Raw genomic sequence first — 14946 nt, forward strand, 5'->3', positions numbered from 1 at the left:
TTAGAATACCCCTAGCTCCACATAAACCATTTATTTGGTGATATATTGGTAGTTCTAATTATACCATTCCAACAGTGAGAAAATTAAGTCAGTACTACAATAAATAGGTAGTAAATGTTTACTTTGAAACTCACATAAATATTTTCAAATATTTAAGCAATATATTGATAAATGAAAAAAGGAAAAAAGGCACCTAAAAGTGTAGTCACATATTCTGCTTTCTGTTTTTCCTTGCTCTCTTTCTGTCCTTGTCTATGTGCATACACTTTTTACAGAGTTAGAGTCACATGTAGAATAATTGTTTTATTTACTTAATATAAAATCATAAAAATAATCTTCATAATTGCAATTTTTAAATTATTGTCTCTCTTTTTTTTGTTTGTTTTACTTTTTAGGGCCACACCCACAGCATATGGAAGTTCCCAGGCTAAGGGTCCATTTGGAGCTGCAACTGCTGGCCTACACCATAGCTGCAGCAACACATAGTCTGAGCTGCATCTGCAGCATACACTGCAGCTCACAGCAACTCTGGATCCTTAACCTACTGAGTGAGGCCATCGATGGAACCTGCATCCTCAGGGATGCTAGTCGGGTTCGTTACTGATGAGCCGCAACAGATAACTCCTATGTGTTCTATTTTAGACTTTGTGCTTAACTATTCCCCTTGGGATATTTAGGTTGTTGCTACTTTTTACAGTATAATCTTGTGGTATATAAATACAGTTCTGTCTTTTAGACCCAAGATCTGATTTTTTATTTATAAATGTATAAAATGCTTATATGTGGAAGTTGATTTTAAAATATATATTCATGGTAGCTGAAAATCCAGAGTAACATAAAAATAATCTTAATGATTAATGAGTATTTCTTTGAAATTTTTTTAATTGCCTTGAATTTAAATATTGTAATTATTTGCAGTGGATATGCCTCCTCAAAAGCCACAGAAAATCATATGTTTTATTCCCTCTTAATTTTATTTATTTATTTATTTATTTTTTTATTACTCAAATGAATTTATCATATCTGTAGTTGTATAATGATCATAACAATCCAATTTCACAGGATTTCCATCCCACAGCCCAAGCACATCCCCCCACCCGCTAAACTGTCTCCTCCAGAGACCATAAGTTTTTCAATGTCTATGAGTCAGCATCTGTTCTGCAAAGAAGTTCAGTCTGTCCTTTTTTCAGATTCCACATGTCAGTGAAAGCATTTGATGTTGGCGTCTCATTGTATGGCTGACTTCACTTACATGATAGTTTCTAGGTCCATCCATGTTGCTAAGAATGCCGGTATTTCGTTCTTTTTAATGGCTGAGTAATATTCCATTGTGTATACGTACCACATCTTCTGGATCCACTCCTCCATCGATGGACATTTAGGTTGTTTCCGTGTCTTGGCTATTGCAAATAGTGCTGCAGTGAACATGGGAGTACATGTGTCTTTTCGAGTCATGGTTTTCTCTGGATGGATGCCCAGGAGTGGGATTGCTGGATCAAATGGTAGTTCTATTTTTAGTTTTCTGAGGACTCTCCATACTGTTTTCCACAGTGGTTGCACCAATTTACAATCCCACCAACAGTGTACTAGGGTTCCTTTTTCTCCACACCCTCTCCAGCACTTATTGTTTGTAGACTTTTGAATGATGGCCATTCTGGCTGGTGTAAGGTGGTACCTCAGAGTGGTTTTGATTTGCATTTCTCTAAGAATGAGTGATGTTGAACATCTTTTCATGTGTTTCTCAGCCATCCATATGTCTTCTTTGGAGAGTTGTCTGTTTAGATCTTCTGCCCATTTTTGGATGGGTTTGATGTTTTTTGGGTATGGAGCTGCAGAAGGCGCTTATAAATTTTGGAGATGAATCCCTTGTCCGTCGATTCACTTGCAAAGATTTTCTCCCATTCTGTGGGTTGTCTTTTCGTGTCGTTTAGGGTTTCCTTTGCTGTGCAGAAACTTTTCAGTTTGATTAGGTCCCATTTGTTTATTTTTCTTTTTGTTGTCAATACTCTGATAGGTGGATCTGAGAAGATGTTGCTGTCATTTATGTCAGAGAGTGTTTGGCCTATGTTTTCCTCTAAGAGTTTGATAGTGTCTGGTCTTATATGTAGGTCTTTAATCCATTTGGAGTTGATTTTTGTGTATGGTGTTAGGGAATGTTCCAATTTCATTCTTTTCCCTGTGGCTGTCCAGTTTTCCCAGCACCACTTATTGAACAAGCTGTCCTTTCTCCATTGTATATCCTTGCCTTCTTTGTCCTAGAGTAGTTGGCTGTAGGTGCATGGGTTTAATTCTGGGCTTTCTATCCTGTTCCACTGATCTGTATTTCTGTCTTTGTGCCAGTACCATATGGTTTTGATGATTGTTGCTTTGTATATAGTCTGAAGTCCAGGAGCCTGATGCCTCCAGCTCCATTTTTCTTTTTCAGGATGTCTTTGGCTATTGTGGGTCTTTTGTGCTTCCAAACAAACTTTAAAAGATTTTGTTAGAGTTCTGTGAAAAATGTCCTTGGTAATTTGATAGGGATTGCATTGAATCTGTAGATTGCCTTAGGTAGTATAGTCATTTTGATAATATTACTCTCCCAATCCACGAGCATGGTATATCTTTCCATCTATTTGTGTCATCTTTGATTTCTTTCATCAGTGTCTTATAGTTTCCAGAGTACAGGTCTTTTGTCTCTTATTCCCTCTTAATTTTAAACTTAGTTACTTTTTTTTTTGCTTTTGGTTTTTAGGTCTGCAACTATAGCATATGGAGGTTCCCAGGCTAGGGGTCTAATCAGAGCTACAGCTGCCAGCCTGTGCCACAGCCATAGCAACACGGGATCCAAGCCACATCTGCAACATACACCACAGCTCACGGCAATGCCGGATCCTTAACCCACTGAGTGAACTCACAACCACGTGGTTCCTAGTTGGATTTGTTGTTGCTGCACCATGACAGGAACTCCTAAACTTAGTTATGTTTTAGACATAAGCTGATAGGACCCTGATGGAGCTATTTTCACCTTTGGAATATTTCTTAAGCAAATTGTTTGACCATTGTATGGTTAGTTATTTGTTAGTTAATAATAGTATAGTGGGGATTCGTTTTCCATACATTAAATACTGAAGAACCACACATTACACCTTTACATTCTAGATGAACAATTTATTTGATGTAGACATGTGTCTTTTGAATTAAGATGTCGTGTTCTTCAGTAGGTATGTTTTTTATTCACTAGGAGATTCATTCGGTTGACACTATATGAGAATTTTCATCAGTTTCATTTATTCTAAGATGAGTTCTAGATAAGAAGAAAAGTTAGTTTTCTCTTATGCTAATAACTCCAAAAAATTTTATCAGAAATTTCATCTTGGAGAATTCCAATAATAGAGGCAAAATCTGTACTAAGTAACAGATGTACTAAAAGGGATTATTTAAACCACAAGAGTGCCTTGATAGAAAAAAAGAAAAATTTTAAGAACCTGAAAAATGAAGCGTTTACTGTTTAACTTATGATTTGTGGTATTGGTCCTAAGCCTTTCCCACTTGGTACATGGTTTTCAGAAATAGAAAAGGCACTTAAGAAATATGTTTTATATTTAATTGCCTGTGACTGATGCTTCTTGGTCTCCAGTTCAGTTTCAGAAAAAGCTTCCATATCTTGTGTGTGCTATATAAGGTAATTACTTTATTTTTATTGTAGTAACTCAGAAGGCAGTGCCACACTTTAGAGATATAGTTAAGTAGTCTTTTTTTTTTTTTTTTTTTTTTTGTCTTTTTAGGGCTGCACCCACAGCATATGGAGGTTCCAGGCTAGGGGTTGAATTGGAGCTGTAGCCGCAGGCCTACACCAGAGCCACAGCAACATTAGATCCAAGCCACATCTTCCACCTACACCATAGCTCATGGCAACGCCAGATCCTTAACCCACTGAGTGAGGCCAGAGATTGAACCTGCATCCATATGGATGCTAGTCAGATTCGTTTCTGCTGAGCCACGACGGGAACTCCAGGTTAAGTAATTTTGTAAAAGGTAATAAGAGTCAGCAATGTTTTGTTACCAGATAGAAATGTGACCTAGAGTTCCAAAGACCCTTAGAGAGCAATCAGTGACAGATGTGCTCAGTGATCGCTCTCTCTTTGGCCCTCAGGTCTGCCAGCTTAGCCATGGATGTGTGTGGAAGCAGTTGTCATTTTCCTTTGTTTTCATGTTTTGTTTGGCCATTCCTAGAACATTAAATTGGCCCAAACAATGTAAGCGGCTAAATCCCACAAATCATAGGGTTTTTTGGATAAGCCATTTTTATTTCCTACCTGAACGAGGTTATCTGGAAATATTAAAAATAGAAACAAAACAAACAGAAACCCTGGCTGAAGACCTAGCCTCTTGAAGACCTAGTCTCATATGAATTATTTGGTTGAAATTTTGGCATGAACATTGCTGTTCTAAATTAAGCAATCCCCACTCTTTATTAGTAATGTTTAGAATTGTTTGAACCCCTCAGACAATATGTGGTATGTTTGCATAAAACCATTTTTATTATTACAATTTTACTATATGATGGCTTGAAAATGTCATACTTAATTTATACTCTACTTTGATATTAAAAGAATTTTAAGGGAGTTCCCATTGTGGCTCAGTGGAAATGAATCTGACTAGTATCCATGAGGACACAGGTTCAAATCCTTGGCCTTGCTCAGTGGGTTAAGGATGTGGTGTTGCAGTGAGCTGTGGTATAGGCCAGGAGCTACAGCTCCGATTTGACCCCTAGTCTAGGAATCTCTATATGCCACAGGTGCAGCCCTAAAAACCAAAAAAAAAAAAAAAAAAAAAAAAAGAATTTTAAGTACTGTTCCTGCCATTGCTGTTTTTAAAATCATATAACTATTCTTTCATTTATTCAACAAATATTTATAACTAAATTTAAAATTATATGATTGACTGTAAAGCTAAAAAACATCTTATAAATTTACTTTCTACATATACTGGTTAATACATTTGACTTATTTCTTGAAAAAAAAAAAAAGGCTAACTTCTCTAGCAGTCAAAGTTTAGATTACTAAATTCATCTAATTAACTCATAAATGTTTGTCATCAGTAAAGTGACCACATCTAGAAAACTACTTAAAGACTATCTCTGTTGGCTTGTCAGAATTTACACTGATAAAAATTTGTAATATTAAAAATTTTAGTAATACTAAATACATTTTAGTATTAACCAAATTAACTAAAATCTCTATTCTAATTTGATGTTTTGGTTTTAACTGGTTCTTGTATGATGGCGACTGAAGGAATTGAATCAGTATGTTCACAGTTATAAAATGAAGGCATTTAAATTTCTCACGAAGCAAATCTGACATCTTAAAGCACAGTTGGCAGCTAATAAAAGTGTTTGAACATTTTTTAAAAGCTTCTTTGGAAGAGATATTTTTAGATGAAATGTAACATACCTGCAGAAAACCACTGAAATCATAAGTAGCTCAATGCATTTTCTCAAAGCAAAACCAACCATGTTAACCACTGCTTAGGTCAAGAAGCAAAGCATTACCAGGGCCTCAAGTCCTGATCCTGCTGCCTTCAAACACTGCCCCTTCCCTCTTCTCCAGAGGTAACCTTGAGTTCTAACACCATGTATTAATTTTGCCTCTTATAGGCACATTTTATAACTCTAACCATTTTCATTTGAAATTTTCCGTATTTCTCCAGGTTACAGAATTAACCATTTTTACTTTGGATACAGCCAACAGTGTTCTGAATCACGTGTTACACATGTTTTAATAATTGATAGAAATAATTTGGGTAATTAGCATGAAATAGCAAATGAGGAAGACCTTTCTTTGAGTCACATTTTTCTGTATAGTGAAAAAGAAAGGGCAGTGAAGAATTGGATTTGTTTCACGTACTTTTCTAATTAGATGATACCTTTAGCTATAGTTAAGATATGGAAAAAAGCAAGCAATTCTTCAGGATTTTCTGCTCACTGAGTTTTTTTGTTTAAAAGTTTTTAAAAATTATCAAATGTAGACATGCCTTTATGAGACTAATTGTTGGTATTTAGAGGTTTTTAAAAAATATTTATTTTGTCTTCCCCCTTCAGTGGAAGCATTGACGTTTCCTCCTTCTTCTGGGAAGTCCTTCATCATGGGAGCAGATGAAGCCCTTGAAAGTGAACTGGGACTTGGAGAATTGGCAGGCCTTACAGTGGCCAATGAAGCAGATTCATTAACTTATGATGTGAGTATAGTTTTATCTTTGCTTTTTTATTTATTTTTTGAAAGTTAAAAAGTTAATTTTATAGAAAAAGATGGTAATGGTAAAACTTCTTCACAAGTACAGAATTCAGTTCAGTTTTAGTCACAAACTTTGAAAATATGAATATATTATAAATAAAAATAAAGAGTGTTACTTTTCACATCATGCTGAGATTAAAATTATGGGTGTTACGTAAATCCATAAATCAGTATAGCTTGTTCATTGATTTTAGGTAAAGGAAAGAATTCCCTTTTCTATTACTGAGTTTGGGTTTTGTTTTATGTTTTGGAGTGCCAGTGATTGGTTGAAATTCGTGCCTGCCTAACAGCAACATTTGCCTTGCTTCTTTAGTACATCATCAATATCCTGCTGAGAAGTAATTTTAGCTGTTGTTTGGGATGTGTATAGGATGCTTTCCAGATGTTAAGGCTGACCCATCAATGATTTGGACCAAAATTGAAATCTTTATACCTTAAAGCACACATGTGTTTACTAAATCCCAGATACAGTTGTTTCAGAAATGCATTTATAATTGTTCGTCGTATTCATTTGTCAGAAAAAGTTGTTTATTTCATAAAGTATATATAGCCTGTTGTATCTCTTTATTAAAATCCTTTCACTTTGATACTTCATTATCTTTGTTGGGGAACACAGTGTGGCTTCTGCCACATGGGATATGTATGATGGATGCCTAAGCCAGCTTAGGAAGTTTCCAAAGAAGAACCCTCACTCCTAACTCCTCTTCTTGCAAATCAAAACTCTCTCCCTCTGTGCCAAGTCCTTTAGTAAGTCTTGGGTTCTACCTCCAAAACAACTGAAGTCCGTATGGTACTCCTTTTTACCTCTCCTCTTTGCCCATTTTTCTTTACCTGAAGCTATAATAACCTAATCTAAATGGGCTCCTTGCACTCCATTCTCCATATATATGATACAGATTTTTAAAAAAATCAGTTTTGGTGTATAGCAAAGTGAATTAGTCATACATACAAATATATCCATTCTTTTTTCCCATATAAGTTATTACAAACGGTTGAGTTGATTTTCCTGTGCTAGTTATATAGTAGGTTCTCGTTAATCATCTATTTTATACTGTAGTGTGTATATATTATTCCCACCCTCCCCACAATGGTTTCACCTGTGGTAATCGTAAGATTTGATTTTGAAATGTGTGAGTTTGTTTCTATTTTCTAAATAAGTTATTTGGTATGATTTCTTATTAGATTCCATGTATAAGTGATATGATATTTGTCTTTCTCTGACTTAGTTCTTCATTCAGCATGATAATCTCTAGGTCCATCCTTATGTGTCCTTTTAAAACACCATTTAGTTGGCTCAGACTAGCAGTCTAATCAGAGCTGCACCCTCGGGCCTAATGTCACAGCCACAGCAATGCAAGATCCAAGCCTCATCTGTGACCTACACTGCAGCTTTTCAGCAACACAAGATCCTTAACCCCCTGAGCAAGGCTAGGGATTGAACCTGTATCTTCATGGATGCTAGTTGGGTTCTTAACCCCCATGAGCCACAACAGGAACTATCTAGTCCATTTCTTTTTAAAATAATTACTGATATATTTGGATTTAATCCCACTATCTGTTTATGCCACTGGTTCTGTGTTTGTTTTTTCTCCTATTTTTGCCTAAATTGGGATTGCCAATTTAGGCAATCCAAATTGCCATTATTTGGAGTTTATGCGCACTTGCAGTTGTGGCCTGCACCATAGCTGAAACAAAACTGGATCCTTAACCTACCGCGCTACAAGGGAACTTATCATTACTTTTTCTTCTTTTTGGTCTTTTTAGGACCACACCTGTGGCATATGGAAGTTCCCAGGCTAGGGGTCAAATTGGAGCTGCAGCTGTCAGCCTGCACCACAGCCACAGCAACACAGGATCTGAGCCTCATCTGCAGTCTGCGCAATTAGCTCACGGCAACACTGGATCCTTAACCCACTGAGCAAGGCCAGGGATCAACCCCCAGTCTTCACGATTACTAGTTGGGTTTGTTACCGCTGAGCCATGACAGGAACTCCTTTTTTGCAGGGAGGGGGGTTGTTTGTTTGTCTTACATTTTTTAAAATTAAAATATAGTTGATTTACAGTGTTGTGCCAATTTCTGTTTTACAGCAAAGTGATCCAGTCTTATATACATATATATATTTTTCTTATATTGTCTTCTATCATGGTCTGTCCCAAGAGATTGGATATAGTTCCTTGTGCCATTTGCAGCAAAATTGATGCAACTAGAGGTTATTATCACTTTTTAAATTGTTATTCTAGGCATCTTTATAATAATTTTACCCTTTTTTTAACTTTTAAATCTTTAAAAAACATCCTTGCCCTACATCTATGTCACACTTGTTACATATTTTATTTCTGTATGATTATCTCCTACAGGCTTCTGTTTTGTACACTTAATAGGTAGAATTATCCATTTTACTTTTTTCCACTCTCCCCTGCATATCTGATGGTGTATCTGGGATCGCTCTCCTTTTACTCTAGAAACGCTTAACATTTCTCTTTAGCAAAGGTATACGCGGTGCCCATTTCTCTTAGTTTTTGATTTTCTTAAATTGTTTTCAGTTGTCTTTTTTTGCCTGAGGAAGTTAACTGTTACTGCTGATACTGAATTGACAAAGTTTTTTAAAGTGCTCTAAATATATTGTTTCATTGTATTTTTTGTTGTTTTTCTGCTAAAGTCAACTGTCATTTCTATTGTTGGTCATTCAGGGTAGCTTGTTTTTTTTTTTTTTTGTAGCTGGTATTCCTCTCTGTTTTAATTGTCAGCTAAGATTTAGTTTTCTATTTATCTTCTTGAAATTCTTAGACCTTCTTGGTTTCATATGTTTCCATTAGTTGTGTAAAGTTCTCAGCGGTTTCTCTTCATATACTGCTTTTACACCTCTCTCCCTTCTCCTCCTCTCTTCTTTTACTTGTAGGACTCTAGTTATATTGTTAGATCTCTTTCTGCATTCTCTTTCTCCTATTCCCTTCTGTATTTTCCATTTTTTTTTTTTTTGTACTTCGGTCTAGATTTTTTTAACGAGTCGTCTTCTGGTTTTCTAATTCTCTCTTCAGTCTGTAATTAAACCCATCCCTATTGAGGTCTCATACTTCCTGCTTTTAAAATTACTTTTTTTTATTGTTTACAGAGTTCTTCCAAAATTTTCAGTCTTGTCCTTTATCTTCTTGAACATAGTAAGCATGGTTATTTTAAGTTGGAATCAGAGACTCAGTAGTTCTCTTACTATTATGTGTTGTTTCTGCATTCTTTTCACTAAAGTTGTATTATCTTCTATGAGCATGGTTATTTTTTTATTATGTCCAAATACCTCTATTTGAAAAATTATCTGTAGAAATAACTTCAGGCCTAGGATTATATTTTCCCCCAGAGAATATATATTTTTTTTAAATTTTATTTTCTTGCTTTCTTAGGGCTGCAGGTGCAGCATATGGAAGTTCCCAGCTAGGGTAAACTCAGAGCTACCTACAGCTGCCGGCCTGCGCCACAGCCACAACAACTCGGGATCTGAACCGCATCTGTGACCTACACCACAGCTCACGGCAATGCCAGATCCCCAGCCCACTGAGCAAGGCTGGGGATCGAACCCTCATCCTCATGGGTACTAGTCGGATTTGTTTCTGCTGCTCTATGATAGGAACTCCCAGAGTATATTTTAATTTTCTTCTCTCAGATGTCTGCAGGCACTAGATATCTGGATCACCTCTGTCCATTTTCAGATTTTAAGATGATCTAAAGCTGATCTAGTCTTTGTAAGGACTTGTGTTCTTCCAGTTCACACCTCGGTGTAGGATACAGCCCTTTGAGACCACAACCTAAAGCAAGGTGGTCTCCTAAACCCCACTTTGTTGGCAGGCCCTGTACACCAATTGATATCCCCCTGCATTTGAAAGTTGTTAAAGCTTAGCTTAACCTCTCAGCCATCTCTGGAATCAGTAAGTACCCTCTGGGGAAAACACTGTCAGATGTAAAGCTCACTTCTTTGGCCTCTGTCTTCCACTTGATTCTGTTTTGAGTCCCCCTCCCAATATTTGGTTGGTTCTCTGTTTTTATTTTTGGCTTTGCTCTTCTCCTTGTTCTCAGTATACAGTTGGTCCTAATGATCTAGTCTATCAGGGCTAGTAGCAGAAGTTCCATTAGATAATTTTGTTCTCTCTATACCAACCCCACAAAGAATGTATCTAATATGTTATGGAACTTACTCCTTTTTCTAGAGAAAGTTTGTTCTTTTTTCATAGCTCTTTATTGTTAGAAAAGTTAGTGTTAATTTGTTTCTAAAAGTAGTTCCTGGTTTTATTAAGCATATTAGCTGTCTATTGCTATGTAACAAATTGCACCATTCTTAACAGCTCAAAACAGCAAACAGTTCTATCTCATAGTTTTTATGGGGCAGCAGCTGGGGGCAGCTTAACTGTGTGGCTCTGGTCATCCAGGTAGTTGGAGTCAAGGCTTTGGCAAGGGCCACAGTCTTACATAGACTTGCCCTTGGGAAGGATCTACTTCCAAGCTCACTTATGCAGGTGTTAGAAGGCCTTGTTTTCTTACTGGCTGTTGGCTGGAGACTAGTTCCTCACCACATGGACCTCTCCATGGGCTCCGTAGCGGAACACCTGCTATTTGGCTTCTCTCAGTGTGAATGCCCTTGAAAATAGAGAAAGCAGGAACACTCAAGAGGGAAGGTTTTATAACCTAATTTTTAGAGTAAGTTTTACAACTTTTGCTGTATGCTGTTGATCATACAGAGCAAACCTATATATGGAAGGAGACTACACAAAGGTAAAAATAAAGGAGGTGGGGCTGATTGGGAGCTGTCCTAGTGGCTGATTTTTACCACATTAAGATATTCAAAAGGGGAGTTCCCATTGTGGCACAGCAGAACCGAATCTGACTAGGAACCATGAGCTTGCGGGTTCGATCCCTGGCCTCGCTCAGTGGGTTAAGGATCCGGTGTTGCTGTGAGGTGTGGTGTAGGTCACAGACTGGGCTCAGATCCTGCGTTGCTGTGGCTCTGCCATAGGCCGGCAGCTGTAGCTCCGATTAGACCCCTAGCCTGGGAACCTCCATATGCCGTGGATGTGGCCCTAAAAGGACAAAAGACAAAAGACAAAAAAAAGATATTCAAAAGGAATCTAAGTGTTCTTACATATGAAAACCTTTCAGCTCTTTAACAAGAGCAGACAGGAGTCAACTCAGGGGTCCTTGTCCTTTCCACCCCGCCAGCCCTGCCCTCCCCAAAGATAACCAGCCCCAATTCTTGGAGTAGTTTCTTGCATGGTGTGTTATGTCCCACCTGTGACATTTCCTATCCAGAATTTTCTTCAGGTTTGTAAACTTCAGGGTTCTAAATTATAGTTTATGTTAATAGTAAAGCCTCTGAAGCCAGAGTGCTTGGTTTTGAATCCTGACTCCCCCATTTACTAGAGGGCAGAGTAACTTCTCTTTTCCTTAAATGTCTAATCTGTAAAGTGGGGATAATGTTAATTCCTACTTCTTGGAGTTGATAAGAGGATTAGGTGAATTAGTGCATGTTAAGTCTTTTGAGTAGTATACAGGATAATGAATAAATGCTCAAGATAGCAGCTGTTGTTAGTATCATTGGTGATTTTTGTCGGTTTAAGTATGGTAATATCTCTCCAGTGTGTTACGAGTACTTGCGCCACTCTTGCTTAAACCCAGCAGGATTGTTAGCCTTGGAGTGTGAGGAGTCTGTACATGTGCTTGTGTGAAGCGAAACACCAACCTCTTTAGCTTTCCTATTAGTTGGAATGAAGAAGCAGTGCATTTTTAGTTATTGAGATGGAGATTCTTTGGGGAGAAGCAACATAATGATATGATAACAGTATCATCATATTCTGTTAGTTAGCAGGTTTAATTAAGGATAACTTAGTTTTTCAACTCTTACCCAAAAATTAGTTTCTACACTATGATTTGGGTCGAAATTACTTGTCTTTAAAAAAAAAAAAAAATCCTAGTGAAGATCTGTTTTATATCCCTAAGTTATTTGATCCTCTTTCTATATTGAAATGTTACCTGTTTTCTTGTTACAGCATTTATATTTCTTCAGTGAAAACCATTACTGACCAATTTTGCCCATTGATTTGGTTATTTACATTTAGAAACTGTATTGTTTGGAAAGTTGCAAAATGTGATGGTTTAATGACAAATCAGTAAGAATTAACGTTGAAATACAGTTTTTTTTTTTTTTTTCCTGTTTTGAACTAAATGTATTGGTATCTTCCTTTTGTTTCTTTAATAGATAGCAAACAATAAAGATGCATTGAGGAAGACATGGAACCCTAAGTTTACATTAAGAAGTCACTTTGATGGCATTCGAGCTCTTGCTTTCCACCCCATAGAGCCTGTTTTGATAACAGCATCAGAGGATCACACATTAAAAATGTGGAATTTGCAGAAAACAGCCCCAGCCAAAAAGTGAGAATATTCTACTTTAACTGTATTTGACTATTTTAATTAACAGTTTTCGGCAGAAAAATGCTTACTTTATTATTTGCTATTAAATTCCCCAAATATCTCTTCTAATTCTTTCTTCTTTACCATGTCACATAACTTAGAGTATTTTCCCATTCATACTCACAAGCTAATTTAGGTTGGAAAACTGACCCTTAGGGAGAAAATGGTATTTGATGGTTTCCCAGGGTTTGTGAATGCTGATTGCAGTCTTTATGTGGTGTTTTAAATAACTATACTATTTGGAGAGCCCATTATCTGTACTGAAGGTTTTTGCTGTTGTAAACAGATACGGGCACATTTAAAATCATCAAATCCCTCCCCAGCCCTGTGCCATGTTTATTACTTGGTTAGACTTATGGAGTAGAAGGAAGGGAAGATTGATTGGAAGGGGGGTAGGTGAGAGACCTCTCTTTGGTCTTGTGTTTTGGCCTGGACCATATGTTTAGACTGAAAAGCACTATTGTTACTCTCATTTAACTGCTAGTGCTTGCCTTGGCCCCTTGTGTCCTCTCTAAGCCTGGTTAGACATGAATTGGTATAAACTCCTTATAGCAGTTACTGTCCTGATCCCACTTGGAACTCTTCTGCTTTCTTCCTTGGGTCACGTGGCTCAGAACCCAGCATCTGCCAGCAAGAGCCCTTCTACAGTGTTAGAACCTCTCTTATGAAGGATTAGAAATGAACATCAAATGGAGATCATGAAAGTTTTACTCCTAGTAGAGGGTATCTATTGCCCAGTTTAAAAGAGATCAATGACGTTCCTGCTCTGAGTCATTACATTGACTAGATAAAATAATTAAATCATCAGATAACTCAACCAGCTCCTGCTAAAACCAAGTAATTCCTCCTGTAGATTAGATGTGGTCAGCAGAGAAAAAGTATTTTCTGTTTGTAAATTGTGCTCTTTGTCTTTGAAGGTCTTTAGTCACAGCGCGCATCATATTAGACCAGAGAATGTGACTCTTATTATATATTCTCTCTTCTTTTCCTTTTTTGTCCACCCCATGGCATATGGAGTTCCTGGGCCAGGGATCAGATCCATGCTGCAATTGTGAAATATGCCGCAGTTATAGCAATGCCAGGTCCTTAACCCACTGTACCAGGCCAGAGATTGAACCCTCATCCCAGCACTCCATTGACGCTGCCCATCCTGTTGTGTCACAGCAGGAACTCTCATCATATATTTTCAACTAAAATTTAGAAAAATGTGAAATAAACTTTTTGCTGGTGTTAGCTTAGGAACAACACCTTCACATGCAGGTATCAGTAGCCTGTTTACCTTTGAATTTAACACTTTGGAAATGAGGTGGGATATCATATATGCCAATAAAAAACTGTAATACAGTTTGGAAAATGGTAAGTACTTGACTTTAAATCCAGTTTCTATTATCAGTCATGGCAAGTATTAGGTACTAAGGGAGTACACATACACTTGGTGTTCTTCTTTTTTTTTTTGTCTTTTTGTCATTTGTAGCGCCACTCCTGCAGCATATGGAGGTTCCCAGGGTGGGGTCTAATCGGAGCTGTAGCCGCTGGCTACAGCCTTAGCCACAGCAAGGCAGAATCTGAGCCGCATCTGCAACCTACATCACAGCTCACAGCAATGCCGGATCCTTAACCCACTGAACAAGGCCAGGCATCAAACCCACAACCTCATGGTTCCTAGTCGGATTCATTAACCACTGAGCCACTCCGGGAACTCCCCACTCAGTGTTCTGAGTGATGAATCTGTTGATGATTTGGATAGTTTGTGCAGTTATTAAGGGCAGACCTGTTAACCTTCGTGGAAATGCAAGGAATTAAAATACCATTTATTGAAATCCTACTACGTGTGTGGTTCTTTCCCAGACTGTTTTACTTATGGAATTTCTTTTAATCTGGTAAATAATTGGTGTTATCCCTAGTTTTCTGTCTTATTTTAAACACAGAGGAATCTCAAGTGCTGAAAGATTAAATATGTTACCTAAAGTTAGACACTTAGTGATAGAAACGGAAATTGAATCCAGAAATTTCTCTCTTCAAAGTCCATGATATTATTTCCCCTGAGTGAAGCTCTCTCTCTCTTTAGTCAAATAGATTAGGACAATGCTGAAAGCTAAAGTAACAAGGTGTCATTACTAGACAATGATTTTGTTTCTTGAAGTCACAGAAATATATGATTGGTGTTAGGTAATCTTTCTTGTGTCCTGGAAATGATAATGATATATTACCATAGTG

General features: G+C 37.3%; 1 protein-coding gene across 2 annotated transcripts in view; it reads left to right on the plus strand.

The window, feature by feature from the left end:
- STRN (striatin) overlaps positions 1 to 14946 on the plus strand; it is a 114925-nt gene that overhangs the window by 68558 nt on the left and 31421 nt on the right. For both annotated transcript variants that reach the window (XM_013996218.2, XM_003125240.6), the window contains 2 exons: positions 6083 to 6219; positions 12515 to 12690. In XM_013996218.2, the coding sequence (XP_013851672.1) occupies positions 6083 to 6219; positions 12515 to 12690 (313 nt within the window). The remainder of the gene's footprint in view (positions 1 to 6082; positions 6220 to 12514; positions 12691 to 14946) is intronic.

This window comes from Sus scrofa, chromosome 3 (assembly GCF_000003025.6).
Source record: "Sus scrofa isolate TJ Tabasco breed Duroc chromosome 3, Sscrofa11.1, whole genome shotgun sequence".
In the NCBI taxonomy this organism is placed as follows: Eukaryota; Metazoa; Chordata; class Mammalia; order Artiodactyla; family Suidae; genus Sus; species Sus scrofa.